The sequence below is a fragment of the Squalius cephalus genome (genome assembly GCF_949319135.1).
Source record: "Squalius cephalus genome assembly, chromosome: 3".
NCBI classification, from domain to species: Eukaryota; Metazoa; Chordata; class Actinopteri; order Cypriniformes; family Leuciscidae; genus Squalius; species Squalius cephalus.
The window spans coordinates 54,933,636-54,961,152 of NC_137124.1; the positions used below are offsets into that span (position 1 = coordinate 54,933,636).

A 27,517-nucleotide genomic window follows, 5' to 3' on the forward strand; every position below is an offset into this window, starting at 1 on the left:
GCGCCACCTTGTGGTTAGATAATTATTGGAGTTAGCTTTCCTTAGCTTAGAATTTCCAAATGTATTCTAGGACTGATGTCATCTGCCTCAATCTCATTAATCTTTCAGATTAGAGGTCAAATAGGCTTTTGTTTTGTTTTGTTTTTTATCTTGTGACTAAAACTATTACTCCCAAAGTTTTGTAAAGTCAGTTTTGGTGTGCCTTGTATTAAATTAAATCAATATCATTGAAAAGGCTTTCTACCTTCCTCAAATGCACAGGTCAGCATTTCAGTAGTCCTAAAATGATAAATGTAATTTAAAATATATACATATAGTGCTATATATATATATATATATACATATATATATATATATACATATATATCAGCTGAGCCACGTACCAATAGGAATACGAAGCCTATACATATATAAGATCCTTCAGTATTATCAGCATCTATCGCATTACTCAGGAGCTAATTAACCTCCTCCATCCCCAGCTCCTCCTCTTGTCAGTCAGGATTTGGCATTCTGATTCCCCTTAAATCAGTATAAATTCTCGAATTATGTCGTAGGCCCTACTTTAAAATCTTGAATTAATGATATCTGCAATACATTCATGTTGGTTCAGTTCTGTTTACCCTAAGGGGGGTTATTGCTGCTCTCCCTGCTCTTATCCATGCTAGGCTGCATGGATGCGCAGGGAGTTCTTGCCCAGAAAGTTACCATACCGCCAATCCAAACTCTATGCTAATTGTCAATCGTATTTGACGATAGTGGTCCTGACAGAACAAGACAACAGATGAAGGGGATCACAACATAGAAACAAACAATCACAGAACAGGAAAACAGATCAGAAGCAAATTCAAAACAGCGCCATAATACAGTGAAGGTGCGTCTTCAGGGGAACAGGGAGCCACCAGGGCGGAGCTGGCAGTTCAGGGGACCATTGCGATGCAGGTAGTTCGGGAGACCAGGGCGGAGCCGGCAACTCAGTGCTGTGCGTCTCAAGCGCCTGTGGACTCTGGAGCGAGCTTGAGGACTGAAGGCTTCTCTGGACTAAGCTCTGTGACTGAAGGCCTCTCTGGGGTGAGCATGGGCACTAAAGGCCTCTCTGGGCTGAGCTCGGGGACTGAAGGCCTCTCTGGACACTTGACGGCAACTGGGGTTGTCTCTGGACACTGGACGGGGACTGGAGTCACCTCTGGACACTGGACAGGGACTGGAGTTGTCTCTGGACACTGGGCGAGGACTGGAGTCAACTCTGGACAGTGGACAGGGACTGGAGTCGTCTCTGGACAAGGACTGAAGCCACCTCTGGACAGTGGACAGGGACTGGAGTCATCTCTGGACAGTGGACAGGGACTAGAGTCGTCTCTGGATGAGGACTGGAGTCGTCTCTGGACACTGGAGTCGTTTCTGTACACTGGACGAGGACTGGAGTCACCTCTGGACACTAGACGAGGACTGGATTCACCTCTGCATACTGGGCGAGGACTGGATTCACCTCTGGACACTGGACGAGGACTGGAGTCATCTCTGGATGAGGACTGGAGTCGTCTCTGGACACTGGAGTCATTTCTGTACACTGGACGAGGACTGGATTCACCTCTGGATACTAGACGAGGACTGGATTCACCTCTGGATACTAGACGAGGACTGGATTCACCTCTGCATACTGGGCGAGGACTGGAGTCACCTCTGGACACTGGGCGAGGACTGGAGTCACCTCTGGACACTGGACGGGGACTGGAGTCGTCTCTGGACACTTAACGAGGACTGGAGTCACCTCTGGACATTGGACGAGGACTGGAGTCACCTCTGGACATTGGACGAGGACTGGAGTCACCTCTGGACACTGGAAAAGGACTGGAGTCATCTCTGGATGAGGACTGGAGTCGTCTCTGGACACTGGAGTCGTTTCTGTACACTGGACGAGGACTGAGTCACCTCTGGACACTAGACGAGGACTGGATTCACCTCTGCATACTGGGCGAGGACTGGATTCACCTCTGGACACTGGACGGGGAATGGAGTCGTCTCTGGACACTGAACGAGGACTGGAGTCGTCTCTGGACGAGGACTGGAGTCACCTCTGGACACTGGACGAGGACTGGAGTCACCTCTGGACACTGGACAGGGACTGGAGTCGTCTCTGGATGAGGACTGGAGTCGTCTCTGGACACTGGAGTCATTTCTGTACACTGGACGAGGACTGAATTCACCTCTGCATACTAGACGAGGACTGGATTCACCTCTGGATACTGGGCGAGGACTGGATTCACCTCTGGACACTGGACGAGGACTGGAGTCATCTCTGGATGAGGACTGGAGTCGTCTCTGGACACTGGAGTCATTTCTGTACACTGGACGAGGACTGGATTCACCTCTGGATACTAGACGAGGACTGGATTCACCTCTGGATACTAGACGAGGACTGGATTCACCTCTGCATACTGGGCGAGGACTGGAGTCACCTCTGGACACTGGGCGAGGACTGGAGTCACCTCTGGACACTGGACGGGGACTGGAGTCGTCTCTGGACACTTAACGAGGACTGGAGTCACCTCTGGACATTGGACGAGGACTGGAGTCACCTCTGGACATTGGACGAGGACTGGAGTCACCTCTGGACACTGGAAAAGGACTGGAGTCATCTCTGGATGAGGACTGGAGTCGTCTCTGGACACTGGAGTCGTTTCTGTACACTGGACGAGGACTGAGTCACCTCTGGACACTAGACGAGGACTGGATTCACCTCTGCATACTGGGCGAGGACTGGATTCACCTCTGGACACTGGACGGGGAATGGAGTCGTCTCTGGACACTGAACGAGGACTGGAGTCGTCTCTGGACGAGGACTGGAGTCACCTCTGGACACTGGACGAGGACTGGAGTCACCTCTGGACACTGGACAGGGACTGGAGTCGTCTCTGGATGAGGACTGGAGTCGTCTCTGGACACTGGAGTCATTTCTGTACACTGGACGAGGACTGAATTCACCTCTGCATACTAGACGAGGACTGGATTCACCTCTGGATACTAGACTAGACGAGGACTGGATTCACCTCTGCATACTGGGCGAGGACTGGAGTCACCTCTGGACACTGGGCGAGGACTGGAGTCACCTCTGGACACTGGACAGGGACTGGAGTCGTCTCTGGACACTGAACGAGGACTGGAGCCGTCTCTGGACACTGGATGGGGATGGAGCCGACACAGGCGTGGCAGCCATCTTGACAGAGGGCTCTGGCGTGGTGGTGGGCATCTTGGCTTGTCATGTATGTTTCCTTGAGCAATGTGCTCTCCTGTCTTTTGTCTTAACCCTGCCCATCTTGTTACCTGATTATTGTTATTTTTTGCCCCACCTGTCCTCCCTCTTTACCTGCCTTGTTTGCTCCCTATTTAGGGGCTGTTTACACGACACAGTTTTCAACTAAAAACGTAAAACTTTTTATGCGTTTTGGCCGTTCATTTAGACGACAACAGCGATTTGGGTGCCTGAAAACGCAAAGTTTTGAAAACGGGTTTCAAAGTGCACGGTTTTGAAAACGGTGTCCGTGTAAAGAACAAAAACATGAATCTCTGAAGACGATGACGTCATGCACATGTGTATTACGTGTTCAGTCTATAGTGTTTCATTGCCATCTAATGACCTGGCAGCAGAATACAGGGTTTTTAGTCATCCGTGAATGGGGATCGTTTTGACAGTAGTGTCGTCTGTACCTGGAAAACCCAAAGGAAAAACTTTAAGCATATCGTTGTCTTACATTCCTTGTGTCCTGATCCCTGAAGCCATGTCGTGTCCTGCTTCCAAGTCTTGTCCTGCCAAGTCAAGCTGACTGGTTCTGTTTTCCCCCACGGGGTAGTTTTTTTTTATTTATTTTTTTTTTTTATTATTATTAAATAAAACGCCTATATCTCTGCATCTTTGAGTCCTCACCTTATCCCTCAACCCCCACCCTGACATCATGTTTTTCCTATCAGTTTCCATCTCTTTGAATGGAAATTATCTTGTTCATTTGTATAACTATGGTGAACTGACAGTATAGTTTTATATAATTAGTGTAGAAATATGTGAAAGGTTTATAGGTCATTAAATGTTTATTTAACTTTTCAAATTGCCAGAAATGTAAAATGAAGATCCAATTGTATTTGCCTTTTGAAGACATATAGGCCTATTTGAATGACATATTTTAAGATTTCTATAATGGCACTTATATACTGTGGTGGTATGATTTAAAACAAAGAAACATACAGACAGGACATTCTCATATAACCTGACACCAGCTTATTGGCACACGCAGGAAAATAATTATTCCATGTATGTTTTTTTTCTAACGTGCTGTTATAATAATATGACAGTTTGTTCGGTGTATTTCTGCATTCAAGTATTATAATTTGCACAAAAATATTACATGATTTATTTATTACAGTGTTTACTTTGTCATGGGCTATTAAAAGCACAGAACCCCCCATATATCCTACTATATACAAGCACGTATACGCCGTATGCTTACCTTTTGACCCGGGCTGTTTGCATATAACGACTTTTAAGGATAAATACATGAGAATACGCAATTGTTTTGTTGCAACTGTCCTGTTAGCTTCCCCTTTAACTGTGTCCGTGTTGTTTTGTGAAACTCGAGATTCTTTGTTGTAATTGGTGCGTGATCACTTCTATCATTCTACCTTTCCCCGCCCATCATCGAATGAGTGCGCAGCGGGGAAATGTGCAGGAGAAGAGACTGTCACGCTGAAGCAACGCCAGGTAAAATGCGAAATAACGCATCTTTCTATAACAGAATAAGTCTCCGTTACAAATTGCGTCGTTTTAGAAATAACGGAGGGTTGCGCTATTGCTGTGCATAGAGCATCAGAGAGCGTGTGGATGTCAATTACTGTGCGTATGTGCGGCTTTCCCGAAATTATTTTATTGTTAAAGTCGCTTCCGCTTAAGTGTCTGGTAATATATATTCGTGTGTGTGTGTGAGTGAGAGAGAGATAGAGGGACCATGCGATGTCCATAGATTAGTATGTTTTTCTGTTTAATGCCAAGAACCCCCAAATTTAATAATCCCCTTCCAGGAGATATAATTCCCTTCCTTAATTATAAAAGTAGCTATATTTTTTTACATGTATAAAGACCTACCTATACAGTGTAATGGCAGAAAATGGCATCATTGGCTAAGTATAAATATAATTTGTTAAAATAATAATAATAATAATAATTGGCTTTTATATTGCCACTGTACTAAAGCCAAAGCAAATTTAATAAAACATTTTATTGGGATATTTAAATTATATTGTTATTTTTTCTACCCACTAGCATAAAAATGAAAAGCACTTTTTACAATGAATATAATTCCAAAGCAACATTTAAAGTCATATAGAACTGCGGTCAACAGTCCAGAGACTACTTGAAAAATAATAAATCTGTCCACCAAATATAAAGTGCACTGTATTATTATTTTTTTTTTTTTAAACTAAAATGTTACTAAAAGCATAAAAACACATTTAATTTTTTTTTTTTTGCGGGATGGGAGGTTGGGGTTTGGGGGGGGGGGGGGGGGGGCTTTAAAGTGACTGGTTAATAGTAAAGCACTTTTTTTATTAGGACTATGTCATTGACCTTGATTTGGTATTCAATGACATTCATACATTTTTAGTAAATATAGTAATTGTCCAAATACTTTAGTTGTTGAAGTACATGTACACATCTCCACAAGGGGGCAATAATGAATTAACCTACGACAGAAAGAATATACTACTTTACTTTACACTATCTTTACACTGTCTAGTGTCATAATGTTAAACATCAGTGAAAGAAATGTGTAATTTTATAGCCCTGTGTTTTGACTCCAGATGTGAGGTGGCTAAATGACTGTTTCCTCTCTTTGCTTAGTGAATTTCAAGTGTCATATCTCATACATCACTTGGGGGCAGAACTGAGTGAGTTATTTTTTTCTTCTTCTTTTCCTTTCATTTTTTTCCTGTGAGAACATCATGGGTTTGTATTTGTGGTGCAGCTGCAGAAAAGACACTGAGTTCTGTAAGATCTGAGGCAAGGTAAGTGCTTCAATAAGATTGCTAACATTATTACATGGTAAATAAATGCCTATTTCTCTTTCTCGTGATGCAGTACAAACCACACTAATATGCAAATTGTTATCATACATGTATTCTTCAAAAGTGTTTTGTATGTTTATTGATACCCTTTACGGGAAATTCTAATCAATGGTTACAAATAGATGCATTTATTCAGCATGGCATCAAATCTGTTGCAATAATGCTGAGAAATACCCACCTATTCATCCTGCTCCTGCACATGCTGTTTTGTCCTTTCACTCTCCAGGCCTGAGCACACAGGGAATGATGCGAAGACTCCAGACACCCATAGTGAAGCAGCTCTCTAGCCCGTGTATAGGAAAGGGTGAGCCATTATCATCTCTCTCTCTTTCTCTCTCTCTCTCTCTCTTCCTATCCTGCAATAAGAGACTGTCTAATATCAGTATCAGTAATGTATATATATATATATATATATATATATATATATATATATATATATATATATATATATACATTACTGATACTGATATTATATATATATATATATATATATATATATATATATATATATATATATATATATATATATATATTGCAGCACTTTTTATTTCATTATTAAACTCTTCTCTTCAGGAATTGTTTCTGATTCCTACCAGATGGGGGCAACTAGGAATGTTATCCTGGGCCCTAAAATGAGGGAGACATTGCATAAACATTTACAGTATTTTGTTAATGTAGCAAATGCCTTCCAAAGGAATGATACAGCATAATTCATCATAAGGAGCCAGTAACATGAGAAGTGCTGCAATAAAAATTCTAGTAAAAGTAAAAGCTACAAGAAACATGTAGATATGATACCGTGAAATTACAATGAGCGAGAATAGAGTTTGTTTAGCTAGTTTAAGAAAAAAAACTGATATTTTTAATATAAAAGGGGTTACAAACATGGGTCCTGCTATTCCTGTCTGCATCCCTGCCACAGTCTGTCCTCCTATCTTGAACTTCACGATATTCTCACAGTAGTCTTACAAGCTTCATCAAGCAATAACACATCAGCATTTTATATACAATTACGGTATCGCTTTATTTCACAATCCTATTTCTCATGAATATATTATGTACTTATTGGGGTGGGGGGTGATAAGATCAAATAGACTAATTACAAGCATGGATACAATATGACATTATAACAAATAAAGTAAGGTCTAACTGTAGTGTATTTAGGTACAGACATGTAATAATTAGGCCTAAATGTAAAATAACATTATAGTGTTCACTGTATAAAATATAGATTAATCTTTGTTGAAGCTGTGGCTTGTTGATTGATTAACATCAATGACTTAGCAGCAGGTCACTGTCACTTTAAGACCGAATGCATGGATCCAATATAATGATAAACATCCGATTTCTTTCTCAACTCTTTGCTATCACTTAAGACATAACCAACTGTGTACGAGAATATTTGTCAAGAGACTATTATTTTGACATAAGTTTGTGTGTATGTGTCCGTTCAAGCTCACGGAGATGCAAAAGAGGTTTCAGAAATGCGCCTCTCTATTTGTGCACCCTTCAGGTGTGTGCGGCTGTGCTGTGCGCACAGATAACAGTCCTCGAGTTTCGAATTGATTGTGAAACTTACCAATTAATCAGCAAAACACATGTGTTTTGGGTGCTGAAAAACACAGGTGCTGAAAACGGCTAGAGCAAGAGTGAAACCTGAGCGCTGAGCACAAAAGATGGAGAAGAAATGTACCTTTGGAAAAGTAGAGAAAATAATGATTTCTTGCTAATAGGAAATGCTATTATTTATGGTTATGGATTAAAGTAAATGATGTCTTTTTATTCAGTGTGTTCTATCTCAGCTTTTTATGCAAAGACAACTATACATCCTGATACATTGTGTGTAGTTACATTGTACACAGAGCCTCTTGATGGCAAAGCACGTCTGAGCCATCAAATATACCCTTAGGTGCAAGAAAACAGAGTGGTAGTCATTCATTATTTACACAAGCATTTACAGCCTCATTGTAGCAAGGCATTCAAAGAGACATGCACAGCTTATATAACAGATTGTGGCTTCGGTTTTGCTCATACACCCATCAACTCTGAGCTGAAGCCATTAGAACTTGCCTGTACTACATTAATCTCTGATAAAGCTTTGCACCACACAGACCCTTAAATCCTTTAGTCATATGATCCAGAACTCCCTCTGATTGATATGTGGGAGAGAGAATGAGATGGAGAGATATTCAAGCTGTATCTTAATTCCATCCTGACAAATCCACTTCCAGTTCCTCCCCCTGCCATGTCCAAGCACCCTGTAATAATACCCAACACATCACCAGGATTGTGTCGCCATCATGTGACTTGTCTCCAGTTTTCAGGTCAGGCTGACAGGCGCACTTGGTCTGACAGAGAGAGTTGGGTAGGTTTAGCTGTTGGAGCTCCAGCTGGATAAGGTATGAGATAAAAGCAGAGGTTACAGGAACATAAAGGACAACAGTTGGATCAGGTAAACCTACTTCCCCTTTGTCCCCTCACAATGATTTTTTTACCGTCTGCTTTCCATACCAGGGTAAATGAGTATGCGCAAGTGGATCTTGCTGTGCACTTCTAACGATCACTCTGTCTGTAAAGGCAAAGGGTGAGATGGTTTGTTTATTCTATGGTTTCAAGTGGATGTGATACAAATAGATGCTGGGCATGCTCTCATGCTCTGGGACAACATGAACAGCACCCTGTCTGTCAACACCCAGTTTAAGCTCTGAAGTAACTAAGAGGTATCAGTTTCGGGGGTGATTATGTCTGGACTTTTAGTGACATGATGCCTCATGTAGACCCCCGCTAATGGCCAGCAGGACTGTTTATCTGGGGCTGAAATGATACGTGCATAAAGCAAGGTCAGAGCTGGGATTAAACGCTGTTCTCGGGGGGTGAGGGATGGCTGAAGCTGTCAAAGCAGATGCTCTTTTGGCCACAGATTCTGTTCACGTGGACAGTTGGGTTTTTGAGATCAGCTCTGGGTTTTGTGGGGCTGGATTTTAGGGGTAGTGAGCGAGTAAATCCCTCACTACCCCCCTAAAATGAGTTGGGAAAGCCAGGTTTGTAATGTACGCATGAGATGGGTTGGGAGGATTGAGCAAGGTCCTGTTCGTAAGCGGTTCTCTGTTGGATCCAGGGTCGCTTTTTGTTGACAGGCGGTGGTGACATATTCAAAGGATTAGTGGCTTTCTACCTCTTAAAATAGAGAGAGGGAGAGAGATACTCAAGAAAACAAAACAGCAGTTAGACGACAGCAGTTTCTCAGAGTGCGACTGGACATGGCCCACATCACACACATGCACACCCAAACATATACCAAGTAACCCATTTGAAGTGCACCCGCTAAGAACAGCCGAAGCCGAGATGGCGCTGACGGGGGTTGAAGGTAAGAATGGCAGCAGTCGCACAGCTGTGCATGTCAGGTTTCCACAGACAGAGGTAGAGTGTACCAGAACCAGTAACTATTTTCTGGCAAGTCTTATAGGTACAGTGGCAGGGTAGAAGAACTTCCTAGTCGTCCTCACAGCATTTAAAACCAGTGATCCTAAGCAAAGTTTGTGGTGAAAACAGATGCAATAGTCAGCATTATTTTTTTGACAGAGTTTGATTTCACTAGCTGCGTTTTCATTGCCCTTCAAATTGCGTAAATTGAAATTACGAATTGAAAATATGCCCAATGGAAGCATGTGTATTTCGCAAAAACTCCCATATATTGCAAAAAAAAAAAATTACGCTTGCATTAAGTTGATTTCTAAGGCAATTTGAAAAAGGAATATTTCACAAAACTGCAATGGAAACAGTTTTTTCGTTTTTACAGGTCAAAATAATACTGAATACTGGATTCTAAACAACAAAGAAATGCCACAATTTATCAAGACCTCGAAGCAGATATGAGGGAGAAACACCCAGAAAAACGCCATACGTGGCCGCTGCCAAGTATAAAGGGCTTTCCTTGCCATTAATGCTTGGATAACACATGTACGTCTCCTTCGATTAAAAATAATGGCTAGTGCGGTAGCTGCAACATACGTAAACCTACCAACATCCGTCGCCATGATTTTTGGAATAGCGAGAGGAAAAAATTATGTTTTAGTCGCATAAAAGGCTGACATTTCACAATCATTTTTTTTATCAACATTTAGAAAATATTGCAAAAGTTTTGCGCAAATCTGTAATGGAAACCAGGCTTGTGTAATGGAGGAGATATGGAATCTTATGATCAAATTGATGGTAGATTTATTTCTCATCAATAGAGCTAGGTAGAATATGCTCCAGTTTCATGCCAGATATCCTCTGGCTTGTTCTCAGATGTCTGTGGTACCTATGGTTACAGAGCTGGTGCAACAGTCAGTATGACAGGCACACATTCTACTTGGTATGGGAGTTTCTTGGAACGACCATGAAGAATGGAAACCTTGACAAAGGGATCTGGTTTTTGCCCTGGATAGCATTTGATGCGACCACTGGGGGCCATGTTCTTAACTGTTCAGGGAGAAGTCAAAGCCAGGGCTCAGACACTTGATCTGTCCTTACACAAGCATAACTGTTTTATTAGGCAGTGCGTCTGCAGCTGTGCACTGGCCTAGTGACTGACTTTGCTGGCCTAAATCAACGGCCTGGGAATGCACATGGCATCTCAGGACTATTTACAGCAAGCGTGTTGACATGAGCCATGAAATATTTATCAAAGTATCCCTGTTGTTTTAGCAGTGACAGCAACTGACGGACTAGTACAGCACTTTTGAACACTAAACACTTGTTTGATTTCAACATGACTTAAAATGGGACATGCTTATGGGATCGCCGGACATAGGCTTTGAGAGATGACTTCAAGAACTCAGCAGCTTAATGTTACTGAGGTGTGTTTAAACATGCTTCTTTACAGATATGCCACGGCAGTTTCCGAAGATTGCTCTGAGTGATGTGGATGAGGAAGTTCGTCTACTGGCAGAGAAGGTGTATGCCTCGGCAATAAAGGAAGAGGACACTAAAGATGTCCTATCCATGTACACTGTCCCTGAGGACTGTCCCATTGGCCTGCAGGAAGCCAGACAGAGGGAGCTACTCAGAGAACTGGCTGAGCAACAGTCAGAAGAAAGTGCCAAACGGTCAGCATCATTTTGTTTTTCACTGTAGACTGCTACCAGTTGCTTCATCTGGTTTGAAACACCAGGCCAAACCAGTCAATGGAGGACAAGCTGGTCGGTTGAACATGGTAGCTGGTTTGCTGCTGGCCAGATTTGGTACCAGCGTAACCAATATGGTCTGGTTGAAACCAAGTCCATCAACAAGTCAACCATGTAGACCCAGGGTGTCCAATCCTGCTCTGGAAGGGCTAATGTCCTGCAGAATGTTGCCACAGAATACCTGCGTGGACATTTCTAGTGATCCTGAATACCTTTTATTAGCTGTTTAATTAGGGTTAGAGCTAAACTGTGCAGGACTGTAGCCCTCCAGGATTGGAAACCACTTGTGCCAGTTAATGACCTTAATGACCACCTTGGACCATCTTAAAAAACATGTCAAACCAGCTACCATCAGAAGCTGAATTTCATTAAATTTTCCAGCAGGGCAATTAATGATTCATGTGCTTAGTGAATGAATAATTTAATTTTTAGCCCCCATTCGCTTTAATCCTCTGTAGGAAGAAGAGTTTTAAGATTATTCGATCACAATCTATGTCACTGCAAATCCCATTAAGTACGGAGAGTGTCCGGGGTGTGGTGACCCCCCTCATTTCCCCTTCCTCTACCTGCTCCTCAATCTCACAAAATTTGCCGGAGTATCAAAGAGTCATCATTAGCGGAGACTACTGTGCTGGGGTGTGTATTATTAGAATGGACAATCAACCACCTTTCTCTACATTCTGTCATAATTTGTTGAAAGTTCATATAAAGGCTCTTTTAACAGCTAATCATGTTTTAACAATCATGTTATGTTTCACAATCACTGTGCACTTTCAGATTACAGTCGAGGATTATGAGCAAGCAGCTAAAAGTCTGCTAAAAGCTCTCTTTATTCGAGAAAAATACTCAAAACTGGCATATCACCGGTTCCCACGGACCACTACACAGTTCCTACGTATTGCAGCAAATGAAAGGTGGACCGAAGAAGATGAAACTCTTCCAGGTATATCTTCATTTGCTCAGGGTTCATAACCAAATGTGACTTGGATGGAGACCATATTCTCATTCTAGGTTTATTTATGGCTCTGTAAACATTTCAGTGGAATTTCTGTTTACAAATGTTTGCTTGATGTTTCTCTTATGTCCCTTCCCAAGACATCAACATTGAGCTAATTTTAGAAGACATAAGAGTTGACTTGAGTTATGTGTAGCTCAAGTAGGAACAACTAAGAAAAATAAGCACTAGAATGGGAACGATTCTAAAGGGGAAAACAGCATCTTTTAATGCTGATCACCAGCAAGGGAGACTGTATTGGTCTACTGATGTCTTCTTTCTAACTTAACCAGCAAGACTTTCCTAGTCAACCAGCTTTACCAGCTAAGTCTGCCTAGCCTTTCTTTTTTTTCTTTTTTTTTTTGGTGAAACCTTCTGCTCTCCACAGATATCTGTCCCTGCCCTGGTGAGGGAGAGGACCCTTACAGCATGGAGAATATTCCAGAGAACCTCAATTATCAGATGAAGATGAAGGATGGCATTATTTATGTATATGAAAACAATGAAGCTCTGAGCATGAACAAACCACGCTGTTTGCCTTATCCAGACCTGGAAACATTTGCCATTGACATGAGTCATGTGCTCGCCATGATCACTGATGGGCCTACGTAAGTCTCCAACCAATATTACCACAGCGGTCATCAAGTCTCTGTATTTGCATATCCAAGATGTAAAGCTAAACATATTTATACTTTAAACAGTAAGACCTACTGCCATAGACGACTAAACTTCCTTGGGTCAAAGTTTTACCTACATGAAATGCTCAACGAAATGGCGGAACTAAAAGAACTCAAGGGTGTTCCTCATAGAGATTTCTACAATGTCCGAAAGGTATAATTTGAAAGACTCATTGGTTTATGTAAATGTGATATCTACTGCGGCCTAAATGTACACAAATGCTCTCTTACAGGTAGACACGCACATTCATGCAGCAGCATGTATGAGCCAGAAACACCTGCTTGATTTCATCCAAACCACCAATAAAACTGATGCAGAGAGAGTCGTCCTGGAGAAGGCAGGGCTTAAACTAACTCTCAAACAGGTGTTTAACAACCTGAACATGGACCCTTATGATCTTACTGTAGACTCCTTAGATGTCCATGCCGTAAGTAACGTCTTATCTATATGTTTACAGCCCAAGGATATGCTAGTTGCTTGTACAGTATGCATCATGTTTAGTGTATTTACAGGGCAGACAAACCTTTCATCGCTTTGACAAATTCAACTCCAAGTACAATCCAGTAGGAGCAAGTGAGCTAAGGGAAATCTACTTGAAGACTGACAATTACATCGAAGGAGAGTATTTTGCCCGCTTAATCAAGGTATAGTCATTTTGTCATAACAAGACTAAGGTTTTGGATTTGTTTGGTAGGGACATTTTAAAATCAGTCAAACTATACACAAGCACCAAGTATCTCTGCAGTGTAGTGGATGGGCCTATTGAGAGAAATTAAGAAAAAATATCTCTACATTTCTTCTCTTCTCTAACTTGCTTCCTAATCTAGTCAAATAAACCTGGCATTGTATATTAGTGGCTGCTTGACAAATTGATTTGTTCTTCTCTTGTAAGTCCCTTTGGATAAAAGCATCTGCTAAATGCAGAAATGTTAATGTGTAAACTGCACATCATTATATGTCATGCAGTAAGCGCGGTACTAATTTAGCTCGAATTTGTCTTTTTGTCTCTTTTAGGAAGTAGCACATGATCTGGAGGAGAGCAAGTATCAGCATGCCGAACCACGACTGTCCATCTATGGTCGTTCCCCAGAGGAGTGGGAAAGTCTCTCCCATTGGTTTATTCAGCACAAAGTGTACTCTCCAAACATGCGCTGGATCATTCAGGTGCCCAGAATATAGTAAGTAGCTACATTCATTCTTAATATTTTCAGTATTTTCCAATTGTACATCTTGTTTTACAATTATGTTATGTTTATTTCTTCCAGTGACATTTTCAAGTCACGTAAGTTGATTCCTAATTTTGCCAAGATGCTTGAGAACATTTTCCTTCCTCTATTTGAGGCTACAGTGAATCCTCAGAAGCACAAAGAGCTCCACGTATTTCTAAAATATGTAAGTTCAAGGTTCAAATGTGATGTAAATTTTTTAAATCAATGTACTTCATGTAAAATTAATTTAACTGTTTTAAATATCACATGGCCATACAAATGTGGACACTCCCTTCTAATTTACTGGTTTGAATAAAACAGTAATTCCAGTGAATGCAAATCTTATTTTTCATAGCATGCAATAACGTTTTAGGGAATTGTGTGCTTTCAAAATTTCACACAGTTTAGGGAGGATATTTTCTGCTCCAGCATGAAAAATGTGACCCAGATATGAACCCCACTCAACATATTTTCAAGGATTAATTAAAATGACAACCACGAGTCAGGCCCCATCAGCCAACGTCTGACCTCTGACCAATGCCTGACCTCACTAATGCTCTTGTGTCAGAGCAAATCCCTGCATCCATTTGCCAACATCTAGTGGAAACCTCAGAGGAGTGCAAGCTGGTGTCCACATACTTCTATCAATATAGTGTATAAAAAGAAATTTAATTATATCATGATAATAGGCAATGCAATGTAAGAACTCAGAGTGCACTTCAAATAAATCATTTTGCAAGACTTTATCACACATCACTCATTGGACGTCCCTTCTTTCTCAGGTGACTGGCTTTGACAGTGTGGATGATGAATCCAAGCATAGCGATCACATGTTCTCTTATAAGAGCCCCAAGCCTGAGCAATGGACAACAGATGACAACCCACCCTACAGCTACTACCTCTTCCACATGTATGCCAACATCATGGTCCTCAACAACCTCAGGAAGTATGTGCTCCATTATATCTGTTCCGCACACCAACTGGAAAATTCCATTAGCTGAAGGGAGAGGCTACATATCCCATACCAATAGGAAAAATGTCTGCACTAAAGGGGGGGGGATTACTTTAATATTTGAGATTACTTTAATATTTGCAAGATCTACTATTATACCCTCAGGCTTTGATAAACCTTGAATAAGTACTGGAAGGCATTCGAGAACAAACGGTTTCCAATTGCATGTGTGAGTTTCACCATGCACCAGGACATCTATAAATACCACTGTATCGGTAATACACACATATTGGGTTACAACTGAGATACTGTTAAAGCCTGTGGAATATTGTCAGTAGAACAAACTGACATCATCTTTCCACTTTATAAAGGATGGATTGTGGACCGGATTAATGGGGGTCAGTAACCCAGGGCCTCTGAATGCATTGAAGAGGTATAAATGTATGTACACAGGAAATACAATTGTGGGAAACGGTAAATGCTGCAGAAAACGTTTTTTCCAGATAGCCTAAATAATATTCTTTATGTGGTTACAACCAAAATAACTGGCTTCATGATGAAAAAATCATCAACTATATCAACCTGACAAATCAAAGGAAGTAGATAGATCTTGAAATAACTGTAGGAGGTAGGTAGGTGTTGAAGTGTCCTGCCCTTGTATTGCAGTGAATTCCATTATAAAGTGAGCAGGGATGCACTTACCATACGGAGCACCGGGATTTCAACACATACAAGTGTTTAAAAGGAGTGAAAAGTTCCAATATGGGGCAGGCCTATTTCAGTGATGGAGAGGGACAATAGACAATTATATCATTTTTATATGGTTAAGATATACAGTATATAATTAGTGTCACTGACTAATTACATGCAATGCTAATTCAGTGACACTGTGCAAGCTATTGTGTCTTAACACAATTCTGTATCTTTGCCAAAGCAGAATTATGAGTATTTCACCAGTGACCTGTGCATGGGGGACCAGAACCACAAATTCAGTAGTTATGCACAAAAATATTAGCTGTAATCTTACTGTCGCTAACACTAATTACATAAGTACACCTTGATTATTGGTGGATTTTAACTGTAATAAAATCGTCAATTTTTTTTTTTTAGAAAAGCGGCAGCAAATTTGATTGTTTTAGCCCATAAAAATCAGCAAAATCAGTCGGACTGAAAAGTGCCTTCTGAATACCGTACAGCAGCTGTTATGTTGTATGCTATAGTCATAGCGCATTTTGTCTCCAGCAATATACACACCCAGTCGATCAGCAGTTTCTGAAATACTCAGACCAGCCTGTCTGGTGACAACAACCATGCAACATTCAAAGTCACTTAAATCACATTTCATCCCTATTCTTATGTTCAGTTTGAATGTCAGCAGATCGTCTTGACCTGTGCTGCGTCCAAAATCCAATATTTCTCTATAAAGTATGCTTAAAAAGAGTAGTATGTACTCTTACATACTACTTGCATAATACAGAGTATTCAAAAATCAGTAGGCGAAAAATGTCCCTAAATGGCCTACTTTCGCAGAGATTCTGAAGTGTGCATTCGATGCATTGAGGCCATGGGAGAGGATTTATGAATGGCAGTGAAGTGACGCAGCTGATGCTGGTAGTTCATGTGATGGTAACAACATGTCGGATGTAGTACCACCGAATTTTACTCATACTACCCTTATTCAGACTATATAGAATGCACTTTTTAGCGGTCGGAAAGTAAATTCAAATTTAAATATAGTACCTACTCAGACAGAATGTGATTTCGGACCCAGTGCATGTCTACATGCCTAAATTCATTGAGCTGCTGCCATGTGATTTGCCTATTAGATATTTGCGTTAACGAGCAGTTGAACAGGTGTACCCAAGAAAGTGGCCGATGAGTGTGTATTGCATGTATTCCTGTAATTGCAACTTTATTTCTCAAATTTGCTCTATAATTTCTTATTTTGGCATTATATTTGCAACAAGTGGGGGCCTATAATCTTCCATTAATTTTCCCCCCCAAATTTTTCAACTTACATATGTGTGTGTTTTCACAGGGAACGTGGTCTTAGTACCTTTCAGTTCCGTCCACACTGTGGAGAAGCTGGATCTATCACCCACCTGGTTTCAGCTTTCCTCACCGCGGACAACATCTCTCATGGCTTAAACCTGAAAAAGGTTAGAAGTAGAAGATTAGTCCAAACTTACAGTACTCAACAGCTCTTTAAAATAAGGGAAATTATGCAGTGCGCTTTTGAAATTTAGTTCGAAGTCTAATGCAATATCATTCTGACAAGATGAATGATGACTATTAATTGTGAGAGCTTATTAGTCAAACTAGCAAATATCTTGCACTTTAATTTATGGTGGCAGCAAAGAGTTCAGATCCTTAATAGCCCGAGTCTATTAATTAAGCAAATGCAGATGTGACGTGTTACCACTTCATTTGACTATGTACTTGTGTTAGTGATGAGCCCAGAATCAATGAAGCCTCTGCTGCTGTAGAAAAACATGCAAATGAAAGCAGGCAGATCTAAGAGCCTGATCAGAGCATTTGATCTTCTCACGTAACACGTGTATGTGTGTGTGTGTGTGTTTTTCCAGAGTCCTGTGCTGCAGTACCTGTACTATCTTGCCCAAGTGCCCATTGCCATGTCCCCTCTGAGTAACAACAGTCTGTTCCTGGAATACTCCAAGAACCCACTGCGAGAGTTCCTACACAAAGGCCTGTGTGTGTCCCTCTCCACTGACGACCCCTTGCAGTTCCACTACACCAAGGTCAAACTACAACCATCTTATACACTCCTTAATATAAAGGTTCTTTATTGCCATTGCAGGTTACATGAAGAACCTTAAATATCAATGGATCCTGTCCATTGCACAATTGTTTATCTTTAGATTTTTAGATTCACAAAAGTGGTTCTTTTAAGAACGGTTCACTGGAAGGTTCTTGAGGGAACCAGAAATGGTTCTTCTATGCTATGGCATCGCTGTGAAAACCCCGTTTAGGAAAAAATTTTGTAGCTGGACCCCAATTTCCTACATTTACCTGAAGTAACCACCTAAAATTTTAAATAATGCTCTAAACTTTCAATAAATATATTCAATAATGGATTTTATAAACCAGGTTAAGCCTGACATATGAAATAATAGTCAGAAAAAAAACACTTTTTGAAACTGAACAGTTTATTGAACCTTTAGACAAAATGATAAAAATAGAGTAAAAAAAGAGTATCATATTTGATACATCAGGCTTTTATGGCTCCAATAGTATGATATAATGAGAATATGAAGCTCATACTTGAGGGAAAAACTGTGACAAAACTGAGAAAAATTTGCAATTTGGTTCGGTTTCTGAAATTTAGCCTGCCCTATATGGCCAAAAAGAAAGATGAAATTCTGATAGCTTGAAATTAAATTAAATGAGGTATTTTAACAGTATAGCAGACCACTTGCATAAAATGCATATAAATATCACTCCCTATTTGCTAATAAGATATCCTAGTAACTAGTAAGATGAAATATTAATAGGCTTTTTAGTTAGTAAAAAAAAAAAAAAAAAAGTATGAATTAGATGTTAAAAATAATATAACAATAATTGTTCCAACAGGAATGTGAATGGAATTTTTAAAAATATAATTTGTAGCCAGTTGAAGCTACTCACTAATACATACTCTAATCAAAAATAAGCAAGGAAAGGAAGTCACGGATGGTCCTTTGTTGATTAATTATTATCCAAAAGAACTAGCCTAAGAAATAAATGCTGTCCTGTTGTTGAGACCAAGAGCCAACAAGATACGTCTGCGTGCAACACACAGTAGTCTTGTTTTGTTTGATTCCTGACTAAATCAGTTTTTGAATGATTCGCTTGAGTGAAATTAAAATGAACTCACAATTAACGTCGGTATGAAACGGAAGTTGCATTAGCTTTTTCTTCCATATTGTGATGTATATCAATCAGAGTGAAACACTTCTCGAACAAGAAAAAATGTATTTAGTGCGGGACTTGATTTTGTCCATTGAGAATTGATTGGATCGTTGTCCTTTGCTGTTGTTGTGATCTCATGTGAGTGACAGGTTGCCCCGCCCTCACGTCAGTTAACACGTTATCAGAGAAGAGATGTCGCTGTGAGGGAGGGGAAGTTGCTTTGTTTAAATAATAATAATAATGTGCACTGATAGATCATTTATATAAGACTGCAATATTCCAAAAAAAAAACCAAGAATTATTCATTTTGATTTCATCACTGTATATTTAAAAAGCACGTAATACCAGCACAATTTCTCAAAGAGGCTTGAACTTTTTGAACTTCAGAATGTTAATTTATTAATTAATGCAGTTAATGTAAATAAAATTAAATAAAATCCATTACTAAGTTGAATTTGTAAAGAAAAATGATATATTCATAATAAGTTTTTAGGTAAATCAAATTTACTTAATGCGTTTTTATTTCGTTTTATTTGCATGAATTGCCATTTTGAAGTTCCAGCCTACACAAGTCTGAAATTGTGCTTGAATTACATACTTTTTAAATACAGTAACTTTTGTAATTGTTTTATTATGTGTACTGCAGGAGGCTTTAATGGAGGAGTATGCTATTGCAGCCCAACTGTGGAAGTTGAGCACATGTGACGTGTGCGAGATCGCTAGGAACAGTGTCCTGCAGAGTGGCCTTTCCCACGAGGTAGTGCACATCCTCAATTCATAACATTTATATTAATATTTGTTCAGCACACACATTTATACATTTTGCCATTTACACACTTTGCCATTTTCCTCAGGAGAAAAAGTACTTCCTTGGGGTCAATTACCTAAAGGATGGGCCAGAGGGGAATGACATTCGGCGGACAAATGTAGCCCAGATCCGCATGGCCTACAGACACGAGACCATGTGTAATGAACTCAGCTTCCTGGTAGACGCAGTAAAGTCAGAGGTCGTCGGGTCACAGTAGCTGTCCAGTACGTCTCTGCTAAGCCCTCTGTGCCCATATACTGTACATGCATGGTTGCTATTTTTATATACTGTAGGAATGGATGCACAGGAATCAAAATTGTAATGTTTATTATCTAGTCTTGCTCTGCTTCTCATATTTCTAATACCCAGCCTTCTTGTAAACACCGCTGTCTGCCTATGCAATGCTTTGAATGGGCGTTTCAAAGGGGGTTTGGCATTCTTGACATTACATTACATGGGCAGTGTCTCCCCCCTGTGGAGATTTGTGAACTATGTCCTCTATACATGTACATGTGCAATTGGAAATAGCCTAGTTGTCAGGCAGACACTGAGATGCTTCTGTGGCAATCAAAATTGTCTGGAACATTCCACCCCTGCTCTGCTGAACCAAACATTATCCTACCGAAACTCTCGCACCACTTGCACATCTTTCCCATCTCGTGCCTAACTCCAATTCATTTCCCATAAATTCTCCACTGTCCTTTCAGTAATAAAAAATGTAACTAAAGGTACACTATGTAGCTTTTTTTTTTTGTTAAGAATCAACTTAATTTAAATAGAGTCAATACAACATCAATCGATGTTCCAAAACGTGTTTTTGTCTTACCTTGACTCCAGGGCTTAAAATGAACTTTTTTGCTCAGCAGCCAATGTGGCGAGTGCTTTCACTGTCCACAATTTTGACATCGATACCATGGGGGGAAAACTGCTATATAGATATTTTTAATATTATAGGAATATTAGGCTGCTGTCACTTTTAGACCTGACACACAGATCCATTATACTGTTGCACATGCATTTTCTTTCTCAACTGTATACATTCACTTAAAACATAATTGACTATGTTTACGTGAATACACGCCAAGACTGGCATTTTGACATTATTTTGTGTATTTGACTGTTTAAGCGCAATAAGCAGCGAAAAATAACTTGATTTAGTACTGAGAGGCTGCTTTATGTGTGCACACTTTGGGTGTGAGCAGAAAATCTGCGGGAATGAGTAAAATGATGTGCAATACTTTTAATAATTTCAAGCCCTGTAGCACCAACTATATTCATCCGGAGCAAATGAAACGAGTGAGTGAGAGGAGGCGGGTTTGTGTGTAACTCGCTGTCGGAGAGATGAGAGAGTGAGAAAGCACAGCTGGTATTGTGCATCTTTTCTGTGGAAAATGAGTATTGGAAGTGTTTCAGATATTTCAGTATCGATATGCATTGAAAAAATCAATATTTTGAAAACACTACATTGCACTTAGTTTATTATTTCAGATGCCTTTTTAAAAAACTACAATTGAAAAATGTATATAATATATATAAAATTTAACACGCCAAAGTGGCTAGTAGGAGTGACTGCGTTACACGCCACTGAAAGCCTATTGTAAGTGTTTATATGTTAGACCAGGCAGAATGTTTTTCGCTGAAAATTGCGCACATACGTCACTCGCCCGTGCTTGTCTCGTCATATCCATTAATAGAGAGAAGTTGCTCTGGCTATTTTGGCGCGTGTCTGATGTGGGAGTGACAGAGGTTAGTTTCACAACGACCGAGAAAGATTGACATGGAGCAGCTAAATCTCCAAAATCCCGGGAATCCCCCATTTTAAAATAAACCCGAAAAGAGGAGTGTCAGCTGACAAAAACAGAACGCGACAGAGCTCTATCGCTCAATAAAACAAGAATCAATATTGGATTTTTTTTTTTTTTTAGAGATAGTGAGAACTGAGGGATTTGAAATGTCATAAAAGTGACGTGGAGATATAGCCTGGAAATCCAGACCTAAATCTAAAAGATTAATGGTCTGGCGTCGACTAATGAAAACCGGCCAGCTCGAGGGGCGGCACAAAGCATGCATTTGAAAATCTCACTGCACGCAATTGGATAACACTACGAGCAATCACAACAAGCCCCATACACTTAGCTACCAGCGGAGCTAACTGGTAGATTATACTCTTACCGTATCCGGTCGGCAAAACAGCAAAAACGTCCTTCTTGCAAAGGAACGATTCGAGCGGCCAAAGCCGTTTCAGACAACTGGTGCTCATCCATAGCCATCTTGCAATGTTTACTAATGACTTCGACGTCACAGCGCTGTCGTCATCTGTTTAGCTCGCCTCTGGCACACCTATATCAGATAACCCGATGTGATTGGTGCAGCTCAGATCGAGGGGCATATTTAATGAGCATCATTACTCGACACCAGAGTAACTCGCTGAGCAAATTCAACTTGTGCTCTCACGAGAACTCTGGATTACCAGGGTAGTGGAGATAGTGAATTTATTACTCAACAGGTAAGTTATTTTATTGAACAGATAAAGTGTAGCTTTCAGAGTTCATTGTAAAGCATTATCTATTGTAAAAGGTCATTTATCTGCACAGTCACGCAGAGTCGAAGCACAACCAAAACAATGTTCTTCTGCAAAATGCCTGCAGTTTTGTTTTTAACCGGTAGAGGGCCAAAAGTTACATAGTGTACCATTAAGCAAAAAAAAAAAAAACCTTAAAAAACATTGCACATGGTTGTCCTTTTTAATTAATGCAGCAAATAATGTTATAATGTTAAAAAGGGAAACAAAATGCATTGTTTGAATGAACTTCTTTTGAGAATATCTGTAATGTGTGAAACACTGTTTAGTTTTATTTGATGCAGTGCCTGTAGTGTTTTCTGAGGCCAGCATATTTCCCAGACAGCAACATAGTGTCGGCCCAGATCCGGTACATGTGGATTCGATGCGTACCAGATGTGGGCCGAGTCTGGGTCGACACTATGTTGCTGTCTGGGTTATTCCTTGAAATAACTTAGTAAGATCAATATGCATATTTTTTTTCTTCCTTTTTATGTTTAAATTTTATAAATGGCTACAAATGATTTAGTAAATAATTTCTCCTGTATTTTGTGTGTGCTTTTCATTTATGTTTTACTTTCTTTGTAATGTTTTTTCCATAAAAATCACACACACTCACACTCATCCTTCCATCACAGGAATAAATTACATTTTAAAATACATTACAATTGAAAACGTCCTGGTTGCGTATGCAACCCACTGTGTTTTCTGAAGGAGGGAACGGAGGACGTAGACGACGTCGACTGAATGGGATCACGCTAGGGAGCCAATTGTCTTTGAGCATGCGAGCATGAGCAAATGACATTTTGTGTGTGTGATTTGCATCACACACTCCGCCCCGCGGAGCGGGTATAAATACGGAAGTGGATGCACGCACTAGTTGCTTTACGCTAAGGAGCCATGAGAACTTGGTCAGCGGTGGTCCAGCTATAGTGGCGAAGGGACTACGACATCTCTTCTCTGACGTAGTCGATGTCGACTGAATGGGATCTTTAACCCTGGAAAACACCACTAGAGCTGCCACCTTCCAGTGCCTGGGTAGAAAGCCTCAAGTCCCCCCGCAACTCTGAGGTGGAGAAGGGCGAGGCTTAGGCCAGGGAAGTCAACTGCTGTTCCTACAGGACCACTGGGAAAGCGTACCCTGTCAAGGAAGGAAAGGTACGCTGCGGAAACCACAAGGGAGGTAATGTGGGGAATACACACATGTTGCAGTACAACATATGGAAATGTCACTGGGATGACTCCAGCCTATAACAGGGGGGAGGATCAACCAACAGTGACATGGGCTCACCGTGGGACACGGGCTCACCGAGCCGTACCGTGGAATAATACACATATGGGATCACCGTAGGGATCACAACATATGGACCCAGCCTAACACGGGTTCCACTAGTAGTGCATACGAGTGGTAGGCCTGGCTTCGGACGCTCCACCACGTCCGATGCCGCAGGGTATGGAGGAACTCAACAGGGTTCGGTTAAGGCAGTGTTTCCCACACATAGACTAATTCGTGGCGGTGCGCCACAGAATCACCACCGGCCGCCACATATTGCGTTTCGTTATAAAAAAAAATGTTTTACGCTATTTAATACATGCAGCATATTCATTCAGCTGCATTTCCTTTCCCTGCTCTCCCTCCGTCTCTCTGTCACTCACGCGTCTCTCTCTCAAGCGATTTTTTTTGTCTCGCCATAGCCTTATGTGATCGGTGAGTGATGTAGATGACTGCTGCGCTTGCGATAGGGCGCATATTACTGAAAGAACGAGCAGAGAGAGAGGCCCGTTTGTGCGCGTGCGCGCGTCTTCAAACTGTTGCTCTCTCTTGCTCCCTTGCGCATATTAATCAAAATCATTTGAGAATTGACACGATGGTAAAAGATCGGAAGACCGAAGTTTCACGTGGAGCATTTGGATATTTTTTTTCCTGAATTACCGCTGGGTGTGAATTGTGCTAAAAAACAAAAAAAAATGTTGCCTTATCTTCTCTGAAAAGCGTTCCGCCCATTCAGCTGACATAAAAAACAGTTTCAATAAACAAAACAAAACCTATCCAATGATGAAATGTTTTCTGTGTTGACAAATCTTGTGCTATGTCCTAACTGCCGGGATAATCACACAACGCGTAGTCTACAAGTCCAGTAATGACACGTCCGATTCGAGAACTAATGACTCCTTTGAACCGATTCCATTTAATGAATGGTTAAAACAACTGATCTGTCCAACACTGAATCGGTGTATAACAAATCAGTAACACTTTACAATAAGGTTCCATTTATTAAACTCTAGTTAACTAGATCAGTTAACATTAACTATTAATAAACTGCACTTCTACAGCATTTATTAATCTTTATTAATTTTTTTAAATTTAACTTTATTTAACTTTATTAAAAATATTTATTAACATTAGTTAGCCTAATGCACTGTGTGAAGTAACATAATAAAAATACAGCTGTTCATTGTTTGTTCAACTAAGATTAACAAAGATTAATAAATACAGTAACAAATGTATTGCTCATGGTTCATGTTAGTTAGCCTAATACATTAACTAATGTAAACTAATCAAACCACATTTAACACCTCTTAAAATGAGAATGTAAGTGTGCTTACCCCATTTTTTTTAGTAAGAGTGGTTAGCAAGATAAACCTTAATAACCTTAATAAACTACTGTATTTTCAGGTTATCTATATGACAATGCGTAGAACAATTACCAAAACAATCTTTTAGTTTAGACTGTTTGCGGTAAATGCAGTTGGGTTGTCGAGGTCAAAACTCTAAATAAGCTGTGAATCAAATAAACTTACTATAAATAATGTTATGTCATTTTTTTACTCTTACACTGAATGTTTGGATTTTGTGAATTTTTGATTAATATTTAATATAATAAAGTTTCGTGTAACGAATTATTAACGAAGGAACCCCAACCCTATTTAACATCTGTCAACGCCTAGGAGGGAGCAGTACTCTCACTTAGAAGGATCTCACCGCCCAGGTGGGCACGTGCATCTTGGGATTTCTCACCAAGACGAAGGCAACCACTTTGAAGTGGGCCAACCTCTGCTTGGAAACAGCCTTCCCTTCTGCTGGTTTCCATAACAGATAGAGCTGGTCTAAGGTCTAGGCTTTGCATTCTGAACACGTACAACCGCACTGAGGCGGACGGACAGAGAAAAGCCAGGGCTGGGTCTGCCTCCTCCGGGGCAGCGCTTGCAGGCTCACCACCTGGTCCCGTAGGAGAGGTAGGAACCTTGGGCACACATTCCCGTTCTTACTAGAACCAGACCTGGAACTTTCCAAGGTCTAGACGAGGGTGCCATCGTGCCCCATCCCTGAGAATGTGCTCAAGGGAAGGTGTCAGGAAGGCTGTCGAGAGGAGGAGGTTTGTTGGCCAATAAGGGGCAACTAACAAGACCTGCTCCACTGCACAAGACAGGAGCAATGCTCAACACCAGATGTGAAGGATCACTGAGCATCAGGAGCATTTCTGCTCAACACCTGTGTGTGATGTAGATCACTGAACTTGTTCTCTTCCTAATTATGGCACCATAGTGCAAGAAGACTCACTGGGGAACGCATTTCTGCGGGGCCCAGGGCCAGCTGTGGCCAGAGTCTTTGTCGAGGGATATCCGCTCAGACAAGAGAAGGAATAACTGGCGTAGGACGAGTCCGGAGGGGCAACAGACGTGGCTGTGTGGCCCCAAAGTGGTCCGAAACAGCTGGCCGGCTGGGGATGGAGTCTCCATTGTATCTGGACCAGAGGCTATCGTGAGGCTTGTGAGCGGCATGATTGAGCAGGCCAGCAAAAAATAAGCAGAATGAAGCGACCTTAAAAGCTTCTGACTCCAAGGAGGAGGTGGCGGGCGAGTTGCAACATGCAAGGGGAGCGCAGCTCGACGGTCGCAATGTTGTTAGTATAGTACAGGCTCGCTGAGCAGCATGAGTGCACAAGAAAGAAGTAATGCTCAACACCAGATGTGAAGGGGATCACTGAGCATCTCTGCTCAACACCTGAGTGTGATGAAAATCACTGAACTTGCGGTGTCTCGAAGCGAGGGACTGTAAGCAACTCAAGGCAACAGATGCCAATGCACGGCCACCTCGGGACTCGGTCAAGCCAGTGCTGAAGCGGTCTCCATATGGAGGAAGCCGTGCGGCTGCATCTGCCATATGCCCCAGGAGCCTCTGAAATTTTCAGTGGGACCCTTTCTCACTTCTAAGTAGCACTGAACTGGCACACCTCACTTGAGAGATGCGGTAGACCGAGACCACCTCCGCACTAGAAAAGAGATACTCAGCACTTGGGCGAGATCGCTCTTTCCCAGTTGACCGCAAAAGCACAGTAAGACTGTGAAGCGGAAGGATAGAGATCTAAGTACACGTCTTTCAGGTCGAACACTGCAGACCAAGCTTGGGACAGGGCATTGAAAATGCAACTCTGTGTAAACAAGTAAACAGAGGCTTTCAAAAAAGGGCCCGTATCAGTTGGCACAGACCCAAGATGGTTGTGACCAACCACATGATAAGGGTACAATGAAGTGCAGGCTCGAAGCAAAACTCCATACAGGCTGAGGAAACGGCTAGCACACGTCCTTCGCCAGTAGGACTGCGGCGCACACACACTGGACAGGAGCTCTGCTCAACACCTAGGTGTGAAGGATCTCACAAAAAAAATATTTTAGGAGCATTTCTGCTCAACACCTAGGTATGATGAATATCACTGAGCCTGGGCGGAAGCCAAGCGAAATGAATCGCAAGCCAGGTCTGAAGGTACCGAATGGGGCCAAGCTGGGCATCGGTTGGAAGCATTTTTCTAGACTTCAACAAAACCGGACCAGGGGCCAGGGACCACAGACGTACCCGAGGTGGGGCAGCGAGGTGGAGAACAGGGATCCGGCTCGAGAGGCCCGAAGCGGGATCTGAGTGTGCGGTGCAACACTTACCTGACTCCACTGGGTGGCAGGGGATGCGTGAGAAGGCGAATTACCGGGTCCTCGAACGCACCCAGCTGCCAGCTGGCGAACAAGAGGGGACTGAGGGGTGCAAGGCTTTACAGGGTCGCACACCATCAGACTTGCCCTCTTGGGGCCCAGGAACAGAGGAATTTACTCTTCTTTTAAGTGTGGGTACCGCCTGC

The 27,517-nt window shown here is 41.5% G+C and overlaps 1 protein-coding gene across 5 annotated transcripts; it reads left to right on the plus strand.

Moving 5' to 3' along the window:
* The first annotated feature begins 4,670 nt into the window (after positions 1-4,670).
* ampd3a (adenosine monophosphate deaminase 3a) lies at positions 4,671-20,556 on the plus strand. 5 transcript variants are annotated; one of them, XM_079865512.1, is made up of 18 exons: positions 4,686-4,750; positions 5,885-5,931; positions 6,009-6,048; positions 6,335-6,412; positions 10,976-11,198; positions 11,735-11,912; positions 12,054-12,219; positions 12,659-12,878; positions 12,972-13,101; positions 13,181-13,375; positions 13,461-13,592; positions 13,963-14,126; positions 14,214-14,340; positions 14,939-15,102; positions 17,147-17,267; positions 17,694-17,867; positions 19,664-19,774; positions 19,872-20,556. In XM_079865512.1, exons 4-18 carry the CDS (start codon positions 6,352-6,354, stop codon positions 20,040-20,042), a joined length of 2,337 nt encoding a protein of 778 aa, XP_079721638.1. In that variant the 5' UTR covers positions 4,686-4,750; positions 5,885-5,931; positions 6,009-6,048; positions 6,335-6,351; the 3' UTR covers positions 20,043-20,556. The 5 variants fall into 5 exon arrangements, with proteins under 5 accessions (XP_079721640.1, XP_079721639.1, XP_079721638.1 ...); XM_079865514.1 differs by lacking the exon at positions 6,009-6,048 and having other exon boundaries at positions 4,671-4,750; XM_079865513.1 differs by lacking the exon at positions 5,885-5,931 and having other exon boundaries at positions 4,671-4,750.
* The last annotated feature ends 6,961 nt before the right edge of the window (positions 20,557-27,517 follow it).